This window comes from Ipomoea nil, unplaced genomic scaffold, assembly GCF_001879475.1.
Source record: "Ipomoea nil cultivar Tokyo-kokei standard unplaced genomic scaffold, Asagao_1.1 scaffold1770, whole genome shotgun sequence".
Classification (NCBI taxonomy): domain Eukaryota; kingdom Viridiplantae; phylum Streptophyta; class Magnoliopsida; order Solanales; family Convolvulaceae; genus Ipomoea; species Ipomoea nil.
The window spans coordinates 571,379-592,193 of record NW_017618198.1 but is presented as its reverse complement, the minus strand read 5'-3'; the positions used below and the strand labels follow the sequence as shown (position 1 = coordinate 592,193).

Below are 20,815 nucleotides of genomic sequence, written 5' to 3'. Positions count from 1 at the left end.
TATTTTGAATAAGAAAAAACTTTGAACTTGAAATCTTTGTACTATAGAAGGTTGATTTGTATTTACAACTATTAGATATGAATATAAAAGACTAGACATAATCAGAAGGACTTCTATGCCTCTCATAGACAATGTCCGTTTGCACCTATTTCAGCAAGGTTCTCTATACTTATTCTCGACAAGATTTTCACCGCTTGTATCTAGTGAAGTCTATTGCACGTGACCATGGAAATTTTTTCAAACTAATAAATTTTGAAAATGAAATTTGACAATTCAAATAGAATATTTCTAGAGATTTTAGATAACGGGAATATTTTCTAAAAGGTATCTTTGGAAACGAGATTGATAATTAGTACGGAGTAATCATTTGTATTAATTGTGCCAATTAAACAAAGTCCAAATTGGTGAAGTAAGTAGCTAGATATGTCCCCATTTTGAAAATCATTTTTTTTTTCTAGTGAATAAGCAAGCTTTATAATATTTTACTCGAACTTTTAATCTTTATAAGAAAAATTTCAGTATGTCACAACAAAGATTAATATTTAACCGATTCTTTAAGGGAAAAAAAAAAACTAACATCAAATGTCACTTTATTATCAAATTTAAGACTATCACAATCATAATTTTACCTTATTTGAAACATATAACTACTATTCGAAATTGCATAAACTCTTATTAAAATATCACCTTATTATCAAAGTTAAGACTATCACAAATGTCACTTTATTACTAAGGTTGTCCTCATCCCAGCCAATTTCGAACTTTCAAAATGATGTGAAAATTAAAAAAAAAAAAAAAACATTGTTTATTTTGTTTTAAATCTACCATGGCTGGCAAACTTACTACTTTTGCAAGTTTGCTAATGGCAACTTTTGCTGCCATTTGCTACCGCGCCATGTACTTTAATTTTATTTTTATTATTATTAAAAAAATAAATTTATTATTATATTTATAATAATATAATATGAAAGTGATATATATATATATATATATATATATATATATATATATATATATATAAAAGTCAGAAATGTATTTCTGAATTTTTTATTTGTGTTGGAAAATGCAAATTTGTAGGCATACCATGTTATATGGGATTTGGGATAGAACCAAAATTGGTTCACCAAGGATTTTCCTTTCCTTACTTTGTGAAATACAATATACAATGGTGATGGACAATATGAGAAAATGAAGCAATATATTGGGCCACACTAGTAAGCAGATAGATAGATAGGGCTTTCAATTTTACACATTTGAAGGGAGAGAACAGATAGTTGGGTCATGGTTTCATGAGGCTGGCAATCATTGGGTCTGAATAGTTAATTCACTTCATTTAGAAAGATAGTGGGTTAATTTTGTTAATTGTGGTGATAAAATTCTAGGTTACAAACATCATAATAGACAACCCTAGAGTTATATTTACAAAATTATCAATGTACCATTTATTCTTATATGTGTGAGTTTAGGTCGAGTCTCTCCAGTTCAATTACCTCGTATTTGGGTGTTGGGATTCGGTTACTATATATAGACCGGGGATTTAGTTAGATTTTTCAAGTAGTTGTGTGGAGTAAAAGTCCCATACTAAAGTAATAAATAATGCGTCTTATATAGGTGATGATTAGGATACATGCCGGGGATCTGACATGTTCTACATGTGGACAGCGTATATATGTTTCTCAGTCAAAGGGGGTGATGCCAAGTGTTCTAACATGAAGAAAGTGTGATTTGACCATTACCCAGGCGGGCATTGCACATAGTGGACTAGTAGAGCGAATATTTGTTATCTTGGTCTCTAAAGCTAGCTTCCCGATCGTATGTGACCAGGTGATTGGTAAATACCCTAGAGCTTAACAAAGGTGTTTGGCATAGCCCAGTCCTAATTAATTGATTTAATGTAGCCCAATTGAGGTGTATAAACCCTATTGGTACCATTAAAATCTGATACCACTATATGTGGGAGAAGATAGTACAATTAGTTTTTTTTTTTTTTAATTTTTTTTTATTTATATAGTCAACATAGTGAATTCAATCTTATAATTAACAACCTTTATGCTACGTTTTCATGACGCTTGATGGTGCGTCACAATCTCTATGTCATCAAGATTTTTTTAGCTACCCCTATATATATATATATATAGAGAGAGAGAGAGAGATATCAGTCATTTCCCCGTCCCTACGCCACCACCCAAAAAGAAAAATAGAGGAACACTATTGCAACACAGACAATAACAGTAACAGCGGCACCACAACTCCGTCCTCTACCGCCGCCGTTGGCGGTGGTGCGACCTTTCCTACTAGCTCCGCTCCTCCGGCGGCGGGCGTGATTCTCAGTCCCTGCGCCGCATGCAAGATCCTCCGACGCCGCTGCGTCGAGCGGTGCGTCCTGGCGCCCTATTTCCCCCCGACGGAGCCGCTCAAGTTCACCATCGCCCACCGCGTCTTCGGCGCCAGCAACATCATCAAAACCTTACAGGTTCAATTCATTCGCCGCTCAACTTTATATCAATGATCGAATAATCACAAGATTTCAAATTCAACTCTCAATAGAAACAGTTTAACTAGTTTACTGACTCTTTTTACTGATTAAGAGTGATCTTTACTCCGGAAATAATGACTGCCAGTTTTCTCTTTACTAAAAATATAATTAAAAAGAGAGCATAATAATTGTGTTGATGTTTCAGGAACTTCCGGAGGATCGGAGAGCGGATACAGTGAGCAGTATGGTTTACAAGGCGAACGCGAGGATTAGGGATCCGGTGTACGGTTGCGCCGGCGCCGTTTGTCAGCTGGAGAAGCAAATAAACGCGATGCGAGCTGAGTTGGCCAAGGCCGAGGCGGAGATGCTGAATTTACAATGCCAAAATGCCAATTTGATCGCTTATGTTGATTGGAGGTTGCCGCCGCAGCATGATGATATGTCGAGCCACCGAAACACCGCCGCCTTCTTCTCGCCGGAAGATGCCAATGTTTGTGCAGCGCGCGCCGGGACGCCACAGCTTTAATTCGGAGGCGATATGATCCAATATATTTCATGCTGCATTTTTTTAAATTGAATTTTCATCATTTTTTTTAATAGTAAATTAACTCCCAATATTAACGCTATCATTTTTTGGTAAAAAGTTTTGACAATATTTTTTGAAAAATTATAAGTGGTAATTCCATTAAGTCGTAATAATGTCAGGTGAAGAAAGATCTCAATACATAGCAGTAGGATGCTGAGAAGCTGTAGATGCTAAAGTATGTGCTAAATAATTGTCTGATCTAGAAATAAATTTAAACGAAGAGAAATCAAATGAAGATATAGCTGCTCCGCAGCTGTCAATAGCATAGCCGATGTAGGAACGAACTATAGATGGTGGTAAAGTAAGATAACGTTGTAGCGATAAGCAATCCGTGTATAGCTCTATTGACCGCTCGCCCCGATCTTTTAACCATGATAAGGCTTCCTTGCAAACAAATGACTCGGCCATAAGTTAGTGAGAAACAATATGGGAGGGGTGCACTGAATGCTGCAACATATCCCCCATCCATGCCGAGGAGAACTGCACCTACGGTCGCCTTGCCCGTTTCGTGGAGGAATCCGGCATCAATGCGGCAAATCCTCGATGGTAGCAGTCGGTACAACCGACTGTCCGTGAGGCAGTGGCGCGCGTTGTCTCGGCCGCACCAGGCTGCACCGGTGGCGTTCAGGCGTCGAGGTTGAGATTTGACGCCATGCTTGCATGGTTGCGGTGGCTGCCGCAAAGCGTCCTAAACCGCTCCGTTTCGTGCTCTCCAAATATGATATAGAATTGCTGCTGCATATGTTATCCCATCAAAGTCTAGAACATTTAGAAGTTCACTAAACCAAATATGAAAAATATTTGTTACAATATTGGGGATTGGAAGGTTGGATTGTTCCCATATGGCCTTTGCAAAATCACACAACACTAGAGTATGCATAGTGTCCTCTTGAGATATTTCACACATGGCACAATTTGGATTCACATCAACTCTCTTTATAAGCAAATTTCTAGTAGTTGAAAGGATATCACTAATAACTTTCCAAAGAAATGTTTTCCATTTGGGGATTTAGTCTAAATAGGGTTAGCCAGTTATTAAAAGCCCCATTATTTTCTTCATAATTGCCTACGATGAGCCTGTAGCCACTCTTATAAATTCCTTTTGCCAATACCAATTTTCATCAAGGGGAAACAAGTATTTTCAAAATATTAGCCACATCAGTAGGTTGGAATAAATCAGTTAAAATTGAATGATTCCATTTACCAGTTTCTTGATCTATTAAACCCACAACTTTGGCTCCTGCCAATGGCAAATGCATTTATTTTTGTATCATAGGTTCCTGATTATCATATATCCACGGATGAGCCCATATCAATGTAGCCTCCCTATTCCCAATCCTGCGTCTCACACCACTACAAATTAAACCTTTTTTCTGAAAAGAAACAAATTAAACATTTAGTTGCCATAAGTTTTGACAATATATATAATTACGTTAAGTTTCAATGACTCTAAAGTTTCAAGAAGTCTTTAAATGTTTTTTGTTTTCACGAGATTTAAATTTACACTTTTACCTTCAAAATATAAATATATACTTAATATTATCATGTTATTTCACTATTCTTATTGCTTTTCGGAATTAATGCTAAGTGCAACCATAACAATGATGAACATGTGAGGATTTAACAATAACTAATTAAATATACAACCTAAGCTATATACACAATATATTTAGCGTAAGTTATTTTGTCCATTTAAAAAATTAAACGTTAAATATGTCACAATGCAATATATATCACCTGTCGTAAGAAGTTAAAAATATCATACTACCAACACTATACGCTTCTAAATCCATCACTAGATAATGTATACACACAATACAAAAGAAACCATTATAAACATATTAAACCATACTTGGGGATATAGGTAATGTTTAGTTTGTGTTACATTGTCCTCAATGTAAAGTCAGCCAATTAATTAAGTAACCATAACTTATTATTTTTTTTTTTTTGTGATTTAATATTTACTTCACTCATCTATATACTATAATTTTTTTTTTAAATTTAAACTAATTTATCTTATTATGGTTAACTGATAAGATCACAAAATAAATTTTACCAAAAATATACATTTAAATAGGGACTATAAAATTCTTCATTGAATTTTCCCTGTATATCAAAAATAATAAACATAATGAGTGAAAGTCATATGGAAACTTCATGGTAGTTAAATATGGGCCCTCCATAGAGAATTTAGTTTATTGAAATTGGTTACTAATTCTAACGTCCAAGACAAATATTTGAACTCGATCACATGTTTCATCTTTATCCATCCACATATAAAAAATAAAAATGTAATAATTCACAATAATTTTTTTTTTTTTTAAAAAAAAAATCTAAATTATAATTCGTTAGCATGACACATTATTTACTGGATCAGAATTACCTCAGAAATTCTTTTTATTAACTGTCTCAAATTGTTAGGTTGTATAATACACATTAATTTATTATTTAACTTGTAACTACAAAGGAAGTTTTCATCACATTAAACATAAAATATTAGTGTGACATCTAGCATGGAGCATGCACATAATACTAGCAATATATAATGCGTTATTAAAAAGTGGTCAACAACAAAAAAACCACCAAAACGTAAACCATGCATCACTGCATTTAGTTATACTTTACTTTTCCCTAATCTTCACACAATCACATAACGTCAACATTGCTTCAATTTGCCCGAAAGAAATGACTGAGTAGTTGGAGCATAATGCTCGTATCAGAATATCATGAGTTTAATTCTAGTTAATATTTTTTCAGTCAGTCTGTCATACATAATTTTCTATTGTAATTTACTCCTTTTACGTAATTTACAAGTTATTATATAGAAGAATGATTATTTAGTATATACCTTTAATAATATATAGTTACGAGTTTCTCATGTTATCGAAGAAAAAGAAAGAAATTGAGCCACATCTTGTCTCAAAGCTAAGTGAGGCATGATAGTCATGGAAAATTTGGAACTAGTAATTGTTGAACCCATTAGTGGGAGCCAATAATTATTGGAAGTTCCAAGTTGAACTTGCGATGGAAGTTGTCTATTGGTTTTCTTAATTTGAATAAGTTAATTATGAACAATTTAAACTAATTTATCACCTGTCTTGTGTCCTTTGCTGACTAGAGCTACAAGGAATGCTTCACCCATAGCACACATTTAGATAAGGTTCTGAGCTTTTCTGTAATCAAAGTAATTGTGGAAAGTCTAATTAGTTATATTGTATGACCTCTTACCTATTAACGCTATCAGAAACTATATTAATTTCCTTGAATTGATCAACTAATTAACTTAGCAGTAAGATAATAATATTGATGAGAAGATGCTCGGTAATTTAAGCTTTTTGAAAAAAAAAAATGTTATATTGATAGAGATCAAAATATGAATTCAAAAGTGCACCAACCATGTTGTTGTGGACTTTGAAATTATGTATGAACACATACAAACAAAGTCATTAACCAATAACCAATGATGCATCTAACTTAACTAAAGTGTTAAACTTTTAACAAAGTCATTCAACCAACTTTTTCACACAAACACCAACAAATGACCTCTGACCTTTCTCTATGGGAACATACACACCATTTCTCAATGGCAATTTACAGTTTTTACAACAAATGCTATGCTCAAAACATCATAGTTTTTACCAGAGAATCGGAGATTTCGACAGAGCCAAGTTAAAAAGGGATGAATCGAGCCAGTTTTGCCTCGTTTTAGCCCATAGCTTTTCTGAGAAGCTCGTAGCCAGCGAAATTCATTGCACCGAGAGGAGCGACCCAGAAAAACCGGGGAACTGCTCCTTTAAACAGCACGAGGGGGCCCTCATTACGCACTATAGAAAACGCTACCATTGACATCGAGACAGCCTGGCCTTGGGGAGCAGTCATCATTCTGGTCTTGATCACGTCGAATGGTGTTGTCAGAACAGCGGTTAGGCCTCCAGATACAGCCCCGACAACCACTGTTTCCCACGGCTCCAGCTCTCGCCCTAAAAGCCGTTGAGCTGCCTGATACCATCATCGTAAATGGCAGTCAATTATGCAAAAGTCTAGAAAGCAATCAGACTCGAGAGGGAAAGAAGCCATACCTTTTTAGATTCAGCGTAGAGGCCCATGCCCGCAACGTAAAATGGAACCTCACGGAGGAGAGTAGCTCCGGTCCCCCGGAAGAAACCCTCGAGACCGTCTTGCTTCCAAGTACCGATAAGTGCTTCCCCTGCATTGTCAAACAGACCAGCCTGCAATCTTTGCTTCAACACTTCGGATGGCACTCGGACTACTGTCCCAAGTATAGCGCTGCAGAATGACACCGTGGATTGAACCTAGGAAAGTAAGAACTAAGAAGCACTCAACTGGGCTATAATGCACATGGACCAAACCACACTAAAAGACTGAATCCAACAAATTAGCTAGTCTAACCCATGGTCTTATGAACCCATAGGTTCTCTCTTATTTTATCAATGTGGGACTCTTGACAAAAATGTGAAATTAATGACCTCCAAAACGACAAATATCAATGTACATAACATATTCAATTAAACAACCTTTGTATGAATTCACAGATTATATTATGGTTGTCATCCAAAAGAAACACGGTTTTATGATAAGAAAAATGGAAAATCAAGACAACGAAAAATGCAATTTTTATGTCTTACTTGCATATTTGGAAGGGTGGGAGCAATATTTATCACCAGAAGCTTGCTTGCTTCAAAAATTCCAGTCCGCAAGCCATGGCTGCAATTAAGGGAAACAGCTATTTATAAGTTATAACACATGCACATATAAAATTGCCAATAGAAACACTATATATATTGTATAATAACATCACAAAAAATAAGGTAAGAACACGAAGGGCACACCCAAAAAATTGTCCTAGAATTGCTGGCGTAGATCCTTTGTATAACCCTTTCCATCCAAATTCCGGGAGCTTGGACATGATTTGTGGGAAGGTAAGTGTAGATGCTTGTACTCTCGTCTATTAAAATATAAATTACGGGGAAAAAAACACATCTTAGAGTACTCATGACTAATACAATGCATAACTTATGATTTTTTAGCACATTATACATAGTACATAAAACAGAAGTATTTGCCATGATCACATATTCACACAATGACAGCTCAAATCCGAGCCTTTCGAGGGAAGTTGTACCTTAACAGTATCAATAGGATGCATTAATGCCGTGGACAGTGCACAAGAAATACCTCCCGCCAATGCTGATTTCAGAACATTTCCAGCGGGCATCTCTTTAGGCTCAGACTGGACGCTTCTGCATGTTTTAGGAAATACGGAGTATATCTTAACAAGCATATTGATTTTTTTAAATTTTTTTAAAAAATCGCTTTTCATATAAAATTCAGATATGGAGAGAATTGAAGCATGTGCTCCATCTCAACTAAAAGTCTAAGCTAATAGTTGGATTGCACATTAATGGCTATACCCATGACCTTTGGTCTAGCTCTGATACCAAATCGAAGCATGTGCTCCATTTCAACTAAAAGCCTAAGCTAATAGTTGGATTGCACATTAATGGCTATATGCTCAACAGAGAGATGCTACTAGTACATTACCGAGGGTCTTTTTGTGATCTGTCTGATGGTAACAAGGCCATAAAATTCCGGAAATGTCCATAGGAGATGGACTCCTCTCTATCTGCATTTAGAAAGTGCATCATGGCAACAGCATTGTCTTCGTTTGCTGGAGCCCCAGAATTTCTCAATGAGGCCAATATCTCGCTTTTCTGTAGCATCCCCGACTTACGCAAGCAAAGACTAGTATAAGCCCGCAAAATGGTTGGCTCCTTCTGTTCCATTAAAGACAGAAACCGTTTCCAACCAAAAGATTTCGAAAACAAGTGACTTCTTGTATGGCGCATAAATTCATGAGCATATTGCTTAGGAAGTTTCCTGTCATTCAAGGCTACTTCGAGATCTTCCAAAGTCACTTGGCCATCACAATCTCTATCCAACTCCTCAAAGAACCGCCTTCCTATATGAGTGAAATGGATTATAGATATCTTTTATAAGAGCACTATGATTATTGACTTGAGGAAAAGATCAACTTCAATTAATTCATAAGACAAGTTTAAAATCACCAATTCAGACCAAGATCTTTGGGAATTGTATTTTGAATTCAAATTAAAGCATTTCGGACCAAGCATTTCACCTGAAATCAAGAAATGGTGAACTCGCCATAAAGCTTAATCAAAGCATACCTTCAGCTTCTGTGTATCTGTAAAAATCCTGAACCGAAAATAGTTTCTTCTTGTCGGGATGGTCCTGAGAAGGTCGACCTAACTGAGGCAAGAACTCGACTAGTTCAGACAATGAAACAGTGGAAAGAGTTGATCTCAACTGCTCAATATTTGACAAGGGAATACTAAGCAACCCATTGCCCAATCTTTGTGGTGAATTGTCCCCACCATTTTCAAGAGGACTCGAACTATCGATTTCATTGTCTCTGTCTTCAGTTACAGGAGAAGATACTCCAACGCCACTCGAAGGGACACTGCCCACTCTTGCAAACTTCAAGTTCCCTAAAAATTCGTTCTTGCCCTCGAAAACACTAGCAAGGGCCTTCAAATGATCGAATTGATTTACAGCAGGAGAAACTGGATCTTCGAGGTCAGCATAACGACATCCCTTCCCAAAACCACAAGAATCATGTTTTTCATGATTCTGAGCTAGATGATCATACAAGAACCCCATAAACCACTCAAGTGATAAAATTTTCCCTTGTTTTTGACCCAATCTTTCATCACAAGATACCATAACAGCTCTATCATTTGATTCTTGTTTCCTAACTTCATCAGTAATCATCTTCTGAACCAGCTTTTTCCCAACCTTATTCATCAACAAAGACCAAGCCACCAAAAACTGTGAACAGTCAAAACAATCCCCATCACTTTTTTTCTCTTTCAACCCTTTCCCGGCCCAAAATGGCCCTACAAACACATCATTTGGCACCTTCACTGCAAATCTCTTCTTTTTCTCACCAGAACCACCTATAATCTTACTATTTCTCTTCACACTTGTGCTATCAACCTTGAAACCAGGCCATTTCTGCTCAAAATCCTTTGCAACTTTCCTTATACTCGACTCAATCGGAGATAACACGTTCTTGATTACTTGTATTGAGTTGCAAAATGACTCCACATGATCCCCATTCCCGGGTCCCAACGCCATGATTCTAACCCTAGCTCAACAAACTACCCCACTCTATACACTAACATACAATTATACAAACCCAGTCGGTACAGAAAACGCTCGTTTTTAGTTAATCCTCAAAGAACCAGCCAAAATTGATACAAGTCAGATCGAGAATACAAACCCTAACTGTTTCTACAAATCAGGCTGCAAAAGATCAAGCCTTTCAATATGTACATACACAGAAATGTACAGTGTCGTCAACTATGTAACTACATGTGTGCATATACACAGAGAACTTGATTGAAATGAAGAATGAAGCTAAAATTGGATCAACTTTCTTTATTTTTGTTTGTCAGGAGAATTTAAAGGGCTATTTAATTTTTTATTTATTTTTTTTTTTGCAAATTTCTGAAAACAAATGTGAGATCTCCGCATCAGGAGGAGAAAGACAGAAAGTGATGAAGTTGCAGAGGTGGCTCATCGTCATCATTTTGTTGTTTATTATTATTATTATATTATTATTAATTAATATTTTTATTAATTAATTATTGAGTTAATACCCAAAATCGTCATCGACTATAGTGGTTTTTCTCAATTTCGTCCTAAACGACTTTGGTGACCTAATATCGTCCCAGACTTTTGTGTTTCGCTCAATTTAGTCCCAGACTTTTGTGTTTTTGCTCAATTTAGTCCTTCATTTGTTATTCTGTCCATTTGGTGTTAAATAAATAGACAATTCAGTAATTTTAATATTGGCATCTCTTTACTCATAGACATATGAACTGCGAAATCCATTTTTTTTTACGAATTAGTCCTAGAATTACTCCTAAAACTGCGAATATAAAATTTGATTTGCAGGTCCGGGAGTAATTCTGGGTGTAATTCGTACAAGAAAGAGGAATTTCGCACTTCACAAGTTGAAAGTAAAGAGAGATCAATATTGACATTACTGAATTGTCCTTTTATTTAACACCAATTTGACGGAATAACAAATGGAGGACTAAATTGAGCAAAACACAAAAGTCTGGGACGATATTAGGTCACCAAAGTCGTTTAGGACGAAATTGAGAAAAACCACTATAGTCGAGGACGATTTTAGGTATTAACTCATTAATTATTACTAGTATATGACCACGGGTATGCATCTAGGGGTGTGCAAATTTCAGTGAAATTTTAATTAACCGACTGAATTGAAGAATTTTGATTAATCGTTCTTTAACTGAAAATATCCGGTCGCCTTAATTTGGTAATATAAAGCTTAGTTCGGTTAATGATTAAACTTTTAAAAAATTAGATTACAACGATTTGATTAACTAGACGGTTAATATTATAAATATCTCAATCATGTTTTGTACCTATAAAATTTTAATATTTAAAAATTTCAAAAGATGGGTAAGACTTATTTTAATTTAAAATTTGTTTACGTAAAACAAGATACCTTGAGGAGTTGAGGTGTTATTTGCCATGTCAAGCATAAGAATCTTATCTTATCTTATTTTATCTTACTCTATATAATAGCAAAATGTTTTTTGCCATATCAATTTCTCGCCTAAATGAAATTGCATCATTTTAAAGTATTAAATACTCATTAAATACCAATGTGAAAATTTAAATCAGTTGCATGAACAATACTATTGGAGAGACGAATAAGTTTAAACAAATAATTATTGAACTGATATTAAGTAATTAGAAAATATGATGTATTTCTTAATTTCGTTTTAAACAATAAGTTTTACCTGAAGATGATACTGTATTTATTAGTTTGTTTTAGATTTGCTCCGGTCACTCGATTTTTCAGATCGGCATTTGGGGAGGAAAGCAATTCCACAACGGTCAAAAGCTACGGTCAAATTATCTGAAAAGATTTTTAGCAGTGGATTACTTGGACGTGCGATGATTTAAAATCGACTCCGGAAACAGAGAAATTCGCGTAAGTCAGTGAACACTTTAGAGAGAATGACGAACGCAACAGAGTAGACGGAAGCGCAATCGTCAAAAAATATGGATTAGGGTTCGGTATTCAGGTTTTATAATTGGGTTAATGGGCTCGGGTATTGGGCTGAAATGCAACGTAACTGGGTTATATGGATAGATAATTAAATGTTTATTGGGCTTAGCATTGCAGGTTTTATTTTTTCTTTCATGTCATGAAATATTTCATATTTAGTTTAGATTTATATATGCTGTACGTATATAATTATTATAATTAAGCAATGTTTAAGAAAATATTTTCATAGTTAGTTTCAATGTATGATGATGATACTGTATTTTTTATTTATATATTGTCAAGTATATGCACTATAGGCTTTAATTGCAAATCATATTAATAAATATTTTATATATAAGAAAATTTAATTTCATAATTTTTATTGTATATTGTTTGATTTCCTAATTTTAATTTTTTTTTTTATAAAAATGTGTGTGTGTGTGTGTGTGTGTAATTATTTTAATGTAAAATTTTTAAATCTCATGTGGTATGTTATAACACAATTCTTTATAATATATGCTAACAGTATGTGATGTCAATATAACAACCAATTTAGTATTGTTAAAGAAAAATATATTTCAAAATACATTTTAATTTCATGATTAATATTTTATTTTATTGTTTTTAAAATATTATCAACAATAAAGTTACTTAAATTTTATGTCGTGCATCGCACCGGACAAAACTAGTAACCATATAACTAGTTGACTATAATTGAGTGATATATGCATTTGACTATAATTGTTTTTAGATAAATAGTATAACTAGTGAATATTGTATTTTACGACTATTTAAATCGTACATTTTAATTAAAAATATTAGAACAAAAAGTATAAACCATATAATTCTACCAAAGACAATGTATTGTTAAAAAAAAAAAAAAAAAAAAACGTATCAATGTATCATAAATCATATTTTATACTTTTCTTTTTTACTTGTGTGTGATGTGCTTTGATTTGACTTCATTGGTGTATATTTTTAATTCTGTGTTTTAGCTTGTGATTATTTTTGTCGAAACATATCTTGAATATAATATATGTAAATTTATTGATTGATAATATATTTACTTTTACTGTCCCGTGATATAACTTAATTGATCAACTAATTCAAAATAAGTTTCATAAACTTTGTTTTGCTATCAATTATATTACAACTATTTGGGATTTGTAGGTTACTTGAGACATATTTCTCAATTTATTTCTTCCACTAATATTTATGATAGGAGTGGTGGGAGACCTTTAAATTTAAAATTCAACTTTATATATTTACCTTTACTAAGAGCATCACTAACAATATTTTAGATTTTTAGGGTGATGTGGAGTAAAGAGTGAATAAGAGAAAAGAAAGATGGGTTCATACTTAAAAAAAAAAAAAGAAAAACACATTTTCTCTCTTTATTTTTCTTTTTAAATATTATTGATTCTATTATAATGTAGACAAAATGATACTCCGTAAAATTTGTGGACCGTTAGTAACTAAGATGTTATAATAAAAACATAATATTCCGTATAAACATTTGCGAACGTGGTACGTGGTACGTGGTACCACGTTGTTCAACGGACAAAAAGATACTCTGTAATTTCTGACAATTCAATATATATCACTCATTATTTTCAATGTTATATTATATGACAGCGTGAACTTCAATCCAAAGAATAAAGATCCTACCTCTCTGAAATCCTCACATGCTTTTGTTTGCGCTGCTCTTAAGTACATAATATAGAATATGTACCCGGAATTCATTCTTTTATATATATATATATATAGTTATCGAGTTGGTAAACTTATGCTACTCTCGAGCTGCTAGTGTAGTGGAGTCAATTAAGAAGTAATAATACTGATAAACTTATACAATTATCCCGTCAAAATCGTAAAAATTAATATTTAATAAACAACAGATTGTAAATAGTAGTTTTTTAAGGTTAGTGAATTGTATTTTTTTAATTCAAAATGCAAATTTTCTATTAATTTATATGATTAACGCAATTTAGGAGCGTTATGCCATGGAACCGTGTTCACCATTCATGGTGGACACGGATTCAACGGTGTTAGTATACTGTTATTTTTTTTTTCTTAATTAATTGCGTGACTTTTCTTCTTCATTTTCACATTTTGCGGTTTCACTTTAATTTGAGGTGAACAATGATTTCGAACATTCATAAATTATGAATTCATGCCTGCACATTCACTTTAGAACCATGCCTACACATTCCCGTCCGAAATCACGGACATTCATAAATTATGAATCCATGCTTGCACATTCACTTTGGAACCATGCTTGCACATTCACTTTGGAACCATGCCTACACATTCACTTTGGAACCATGAGATTATGAATTTTCTGTTATAAGATTATGAATTTTCAGTTATGAGATTATGAATTTTCAGTTATGAGATTATGAATTTTCTGTTATGCGATTATGAATTTTCTGTTATGAGATTATGAATTTTCTGAAAATTCATAATCTCATAACAGAAAATTCATAATTTGATCAACGTGCGCCGTTAACTCCACATCCGTGATTTTTTTATTTTTTTTATATCTAAAAACGACGTCGTTTGACCTTGTGTTCACTATTCACGGTGAACACGTTTCCAGGGCATAATTCACAATTTATCACTATTATTATCCGCTAATTCCCAAACAATCTTATTGCTTGCCAACCCATTGGACTCAATAGTCAATATGATGGGGTCAAGCTCAGTAAACAGTGAGGCAGACCCAGGCTAATTATTAGAATGTTGTCAAGCATTTTGATAGTACAACAATGATTCAAGTGCTTCACTATGGCCCAAGCAAACAATCCATGTAACATCATTTTCGGTATGTTTTTCGTTAATAATTGAAATATTTTTTTAAAAATAGCTATTATTGACAAATAAATTACTAAAAAAAATTAGATTTTTTAAACGTACGTATTATTAACCAATAATCCATCATTATATATGAACTCCTAACCATCAAGATAATAATAAACAATTATAAACCTGAAATAACCAACAATTTTTTTTTTTTACTTCATACAGGTAATAAAAAATTTCACACTTTTTTGCTCACTTTCAAACTTCGCTCCTAGCCTTGATATTGGCAAAGGAAGTAAATCACAGCCAAAATGCTTGGTAGCATTCAAACCATGCAATGTACAACTGTTAACGAAGCAAAATTTATATATAAAACTATTTTGAGTTGGTTGACCAGTTAAAGTATGCCTCGATAATACATGGTATATGTTTCTATTCTTACCAAGTAGAAGGTATAGAATTGGTCTTGTTACAAGCACCACTAAACAAGTATTTTAAAAAATCTATAGATTGTTAAGACAGATCGGTGATTTAGCTACTTAGGTGGCTAGGCCATAGATTTTTATTTTTTTTGGTTGGGTTCATGGAAAATTTTGTGTATCATTGTATTTATTTTGTCCTCATTTTATTCTTTTTTTTGCTAAATATATATTCTATGCATATGATTATTACATTAACAGTAGGTTTGGTTCACGGAATGAATTTTGAGGGAATAAGAATGCTATTCCATAGGAAATAAAATAGGTAAGGAATAGAGCATGAATTATATTTTATTGTTTGATTCGCTGAATAAATAAACATTAAGAATTTTATTCCAGTGTTGAGTTGGTTAAAGGAATAGAAATGGATAACATCATGTCCCATTCAGAATCATCTGATCTTATAACATAACAGATAATCAAAGGAAAACAATGGTAAAGAGAATTCTCATTAGTCTGGAAATCAAGATTTCTGTCACAAACAATCCATGCATCTGCAGATATTCATGGTGATATGCACAAAAAGAAATGGGAGAAAACAAGAAGTTAGAGACACCAAAAACTAAACCACAAACAAATGGCACTCAATACAACAGACATTAAAACTCCTAGGCTTATAATCTTTGTATATGTTAAGGATGGCAGATGAAACAGTTGAAGAAAACAGCTGGTTTCTGCAGATCTTCAAGTTCTTAACTGATGACCCTTATTAGGAATGCACATTGAGGTATTTACTGAAGCTAATGTCTATCTTTGGTGGACCGGAGTGCCTCCTTGGGCCGCCAGGGGATCCGGAGAAGGACAGCCGCTTCTTTGCAGATCCTACGGCGGCTGCTGCCTTCTCGGGCGTGGGCGTGGCATAGTTCTTTTCTGCAGACAAAGGGCTAGGCATTCGCGATCTCGCCTTTGCTGATTCTGTTGGGGTCATGTAACTGGGAATGGCTGGAGAGCTGGCGAGGCTCTCGTCGTCTCTCACTGATGATCCTGCGATGCTGTGCCTCCTGCAGCGCTCTGACTGCGCGCTCGTCAGGCTTCTCGAGTCGTCTTCCCCATAGCAGCTCCCCCTCGGGCTCTGAGGCCTCAGTCTTCTCGGCTTCGAGGTTGGCGTGGAGGGCGATTGGAAGCTAGGACGACGGGTGTGCTTGTGTGGCGATGGCGATGGCGAAGGCCTACTGTCAATCTGGAAATCGTGGCGAGAGGAAGTGGCATTAGTTTCTTCTCTGTCAATTGCGGTTTTGCTCTCCCATGGCCTTGCAGCCATCCACCTCTCCAGCCAACTCCAGCCCCAATGGGGATTATTCGGGTTCATGAATGTTTGGTGTGAGGGTTTCGAAGAGTTCCTTAGTGTCTACGAACACATAAAACCGAAAAACATGTGATCAAATGCACAGATCGTTGGGCAGAGAGCTGAAGGGTCAAGTCCAACACCCTGCCTTTCGAACAGGTATAAGAAAATAAAGTTACGTCTCCACTACTCGCTATAACTTTTGGAATAGCAGTAAGCGTTTCATCCTAACAAGTGGTATCAGAGCAAGTATACCTGATGTGTGTAGGCATAAGCCAATGCTCTTTCCCTTCGCTTAGCAGCGTCGTGTTTGCTCTGCAGATTTGCTTCAATTTGCTCCTTAGACTGTGTGCTAACATCCCAATTCTCACCATATTCCTGCAAACTTCGCCCCATTAGTACTCGAAGAACCCGAGACAAAAAAGGCGAAAAAAACTGAAGGATTATTGGCTGGCACTCACAGACACTCCTAATTTCTCAACCTCCTTCTCTTGCTTCTGTTTCTGCAGCGCTTGGTTCTCCTCCACCATTCTTAGTCTTCTCGCCCGAACCTCGGACTGCACCCGAGCTAGCGTTTGCATACACTTTAAGGTCGAGGTGGCCTGTCGCTTCACGGATTGCCCATGAAGCATTGTTTTCAACCTCACTAGTCCTTTTAGAGCCCTCAATGCCCTCCTAGCCTTCACAAAACTCAAACATAGAAGAAAACTCAATCACTAATTGTTCTATTTGCAGAACACCCAATCACTTTGGAACCAAACATTAAACTAAGTTTAAGGTATTGGCATCAGACCAAGTAACCGCGAAAGGCGGTCTGTATTCTGATAGCTGCAATCTCTTCCTTCGATTTACCCGAGCTATGGGCAGCAGCCGTGAGGCGGACGACCTCTGCAGCGGCCTGAGCAGCGGCAACCGCCGCCTCTGCAGCCACCGCGGTGGCAATGGCCACCGAGTAGGCGTGCTTGTTCTGCTCACTCTCAGCCTCCATCAATTTCTCCTGCTGATTTGGGGGCATTGCTGCCACAGATTCTGCTCTCGAACACCCCAAATCTGCAGTCTTCTCCTTCCCAAACCATTTAGATTTATGTGCAGCCTAGCAACATAAACTCAAAACTTCATTAAAAGATTCAGAAACATTATTAAAGAAATCAAAAGGAACTGGAAATCCCCTGCAGACCTTATCTTTCTTCTTGCTCTCAGAACTCAAAGCTCTTTTCAAGGCAGAAAACCAGCTCCCTTTCCTCCCCATTATCCCTGTCAATTCCATGATTCAGGCATTTGCAGAAACACATTGCAAACAATGAAAAAGAAAGCAACTTTACTGCAACCACAACAAATTTCAATGACCAAAACACCCAAAATTACCTTTACAAATGCATAAAGAAATCCAAATCTCAGAGTTCTCAAAAGCCCCTCTATCAATCTATCTAGAGATCGAGAGAGGAGGGGAGAGAGAGAGAGTAGATCAGAACAGAAAAGATGCTAAGAATTACACTGAATTTGAGGCAGGAAAATTACCCAAAAGGGTGAAAAGGAAAAATTTTACCAAGATTTCTTTATCTCATCACTGTACTACAGAGAGCTTTAATCACAATAATACCCAGAAGGTAAAAGTGCAAGATTTTCAGAAAAAGATGACAGCTTTAAGCATCTAATCCATAAGATAACAACAATAATAAGAGCAATTAACAGCCCAATAAACGTTATTAGAAACAATAATGATGAAACAAGGAAAGATAGTGTGTACCTGAAACTGCAAAAAACAAAACACTCTTTGGTAAATCTCTGTCTGAGGATCTTTATTCTCTCTCTCTCTCTCTCTCTCTCTCTTCTCTCTCTCTCTCTCTCTCTCTCTCTTTCTTTCTGAACCCTTACTTCTATTATGAGCAACAAGAAGCTTGTGAGCACGCACGCGTCCGTGAAGAATGAGACTGAGAAAAGAAATAGGGGAGTGGGGAGGGGGGTGGGGTGCGGGGGTGGGGGAAGTGGGGGTAGGATCTTTGACATGGCAAATTCCGGACATTTGGAGGTCGTTGGAAGACAGGAATAACGGACAGGGGCACTTTGGGAAGTTATTAGAGGCAGTGACATGGCGATGTTGGTCGCTTGTGGGGCCCGCGGAAGCAGGGCTTAGGAGTTAGGAACCCGTGGGGCCCGCTCCAGGACAAGTAACCGACTCACTGTCTTTTTATTCCGTTTTTAAGTTGTTGTCTGTCGGAAATTACAGGAATGTCAATTGGGTGTTTATTTGTTTTAGGAAATACGATTATTTCTTCTTTCATATTACAAAGTTAAAAGCACCACTAAACTAAAAAAATTATAATAGTTTAGTTCTACTTGGATCAGACTGTTTAATTCTGTGCAATAGTTTAGTTAATTAAAGTAGTGATTGATTTATACCAGCTTAGTTATTTATGATTGTATTCAATTTTTAGATTCTATTAATGATTTTGAGGTCCATTATGTTCGTAGATGTAATAATCAAGTTGTCTACGTCTTTATGAAAGCAGATGGTGCGTGGATGGCTCGCTCCGTATGGTGTGACAAACTTCCGAGCTTTTAAGGCTCTAGCCTACTTTAATATATTTTGGTAAAATGGTTAAATAAGTCCCTAAATTTTATACCAAAAATTAATTAGGCACCTAAACTTTTTAAAAGTGCAATTAAACCCTCAAGCATGTCAAATTGAGACAATGAAGCCAAAGAACCAGTAAATGACTTGTTATTGCAGGTCATTTCAGTTCAGGCATTTCTCTGGCGACCTCAGGCAAAAATCCAGCGACCGGCCAAGCCGTTGCCGACCACCATCTCTGGCGGAAGGCGACTAGATCTGGCCTCCTTCTTCGCGGGGGCCAGTTGGTCGCCTTCCACCAGAGATGGCGACCGGCGACGGCTTGGCCGGTCGCCAGATTTTTGCCCGAGGTCGCCAGAGAGATGCCTGAATTGAAATGACCTGCAATAACAAGTCATTTACTGATTCTTGGACTTCATTGCCTCAATTTGTAAGGTTTGAGTGTTCAATTGCACTTTTAAAAAGTTTAAGAGCTTATTTGATCATTTTTTCATATATTTTTTAATCATTTACCTTAAAAAAAAAAAATTAAACACCACTAAACTAAAAAAAAAAAAAATGGATAGCCAAAAAATTTTTATTAGTGAAAAGTATTTTCAAGTCTAATGATAATAAAATACATTAAAAAGTGGGAGAGTTTAGCATGATTCTCTATTTTAGATACAAACTATAAAAGAATAATACGCCACAAAACCTCTTATAAAGAATCTCATAATTATATAGTTATATCACTAAGACTCTTGTTAATTGAGTGTTCATTTCAATTAATGACTTCTTTTTAAATTTTTTTGTCAACGAATGTGACAAGTAGAAGATCAGAGATAAAAATAAAAATAATAATAATAAAAGAAGAAGAAAAAGAAAATTTTGCTCTTGCTAGGCAACGCTGATACGCGCAACTTGCACCAATTATATATTTTTATTACTTTTTCTAATCCCACTATACTAATCCATTCAAACATTTATAAATGGCCTTCCCTTTCTCTCTCTGATCAATTTTGTCCTCACCTTCCATTCATATATCCAAATGCACGAGGAAGGCACGTGGTGGGGAGCTAACTGTCAGTGTGGGAGAGGGAGAGATTAATTGAGGTTTGATATATAATAATAATATTTGTACGTTAATTAACCTCAGCAACTACCAACTCCAAGGTGGCTTTGACAGCAGTGGCATAGCTTCCAAGGCAGTCTTACGTGGGAGAAGAGGTTTGTATTTTGTTGCATTGGTGACCGTTTTAATGTCTTTCACCTTAATTGCTTCTATCCTTTGTCCCACCCCAACACCTACTATTCATAACTATACTTCTCTTTTTTTAATGGAAAAAATTTCCACCAACTACTTAAATGTGTGTTTATGAGAAAATTTGCAGCAGCTACTCAGTGTGTGAGACATGATTTATGTACATAAAGATCGTGAATTTGATTTTTACAAATATTCATGATTGTAAAAATCACGCCACCCGGTCGCGCCGAGAAACGCAGAAATCG

General features: G+C 35.6%; 3 protein-coding genes across 7 annotated transcripts; 1 reads left to right on the top strand and 2 right to left on the bottom strand.

The window, feature by feature from the left end:
* Nucleotides 1–2,062: 2,062 nt before the first annotated feature.
* LOC109192276 (LOB domain-containing protein 1-like) lies at nucleotides 2,063–3,102 on the top strand. The gene is made up of 2 exons (XM_019342850.1): nucleotides 2,063–2,473; nucleotides 2,682–3,102. The coding sequence occupies exons 1-2, from the start codon at nucleotides 2,063–2,065 to the stop codon at nucleotides 3,000–3,002; spliced, it is 732 nt and encodes a 243-aa protein (XP_019198395.1). The 3' UTR covers nucleotides 3,003–3,102.
* Nucleotides 3,103–6,479: 3,377 nt separating this feature from the next.
* On the bottom strand, nucleotides 6,480–10,646 carry LOC109192362 (mitochondrial substrate carrier family protein C-like). Of its 3 annotated transcripts, none has more exons than XM_019342962.1 (8): nucleotides 9,441–10,646; nucleotides 9,269–9,407; nucleotides 8,625–9,042; nucleotides 8,206–8,323; nucleotides 7,913–8,028; nucleotides 7,709–7,787; nucleotides 7,142–7,375; nucleotides 6,480–7,061 (listed from the first exon to the last, which is right to left on the bottom strand). In XM_019342962.1, exons 1-8 carry the CDS (start codon nucleotides 10,236–10,238, stop codon nucleotides 6,768–6,770), a joined length of 2,196 nt encoding a protein of 731 aa, XP_019198507.1. In that variant the 5' UTR covers nucleotides 10,239–10,646; the 3' UTR covers nucleotides 6,480–6,767. The 3 variants fall into 3 exon arrangements, with proteins under 3 accessions (XP_019198507.1, XP_019198509.1, XP_019198506.1); XM_019342964.1 differs by having other exon boundaries at nucleotides 9,269–9,677; nucleotides 9,720–10,646; XM_019342961.1 differs by having other exon boundaries at nucleotides 9,269–10,646.
* Nucleotides 10,647–15,886: 5,240 nt separating this feature from the next.
* Nucleotides 15,887–18,674, bottom strand: LOC109192364 (protein IQ-DOMAIN 1-like). 3 transcript variants are annotated; one of them, XM_019342968.1, is made up of 7 exons: nucleotides 18,503–18,674; nucleotides 18,121–18,182; nucleotides 17,933–18,009; nucleotides 17,549–17,848; nucleotides 17,217–17,435; nucleotides 17,011–17,133; nucleotides 15,887–16,818 (listed from the first exon to the last, which is right to left on the bottom strand). In XM_019342968.1, the coding sequence occupies exons 3-7, from the start codon at nucleotides 18,002–18,004 to the stop codon at nucleotides 16,180–16,182; spliced, it is 1,353 nt and encodes a 450-aa protein (XP_019198513.1). In that variant the 5' UTR covers nucleotides 18,005–18,009; nucleotides 18,121–18,182; nucleotides 18,503–18,674; the 3' UTR covers nucleotides 15,887–16,179. The 3 variants fall into 3 exon arrangements, with proteins under 3 accessions (XP_019198513.1, XP_019198514.1, XP_019198512.1); XM_019342969.1 differs by having other exon boundaries at nucleotides 18,121–18,170; XM_019342967.1 differs by lacking the exon at nucleotides 18,121–18,182.
* Nucleotides 18,675–20,815: the final 2,141 nt, after the last annotated feature.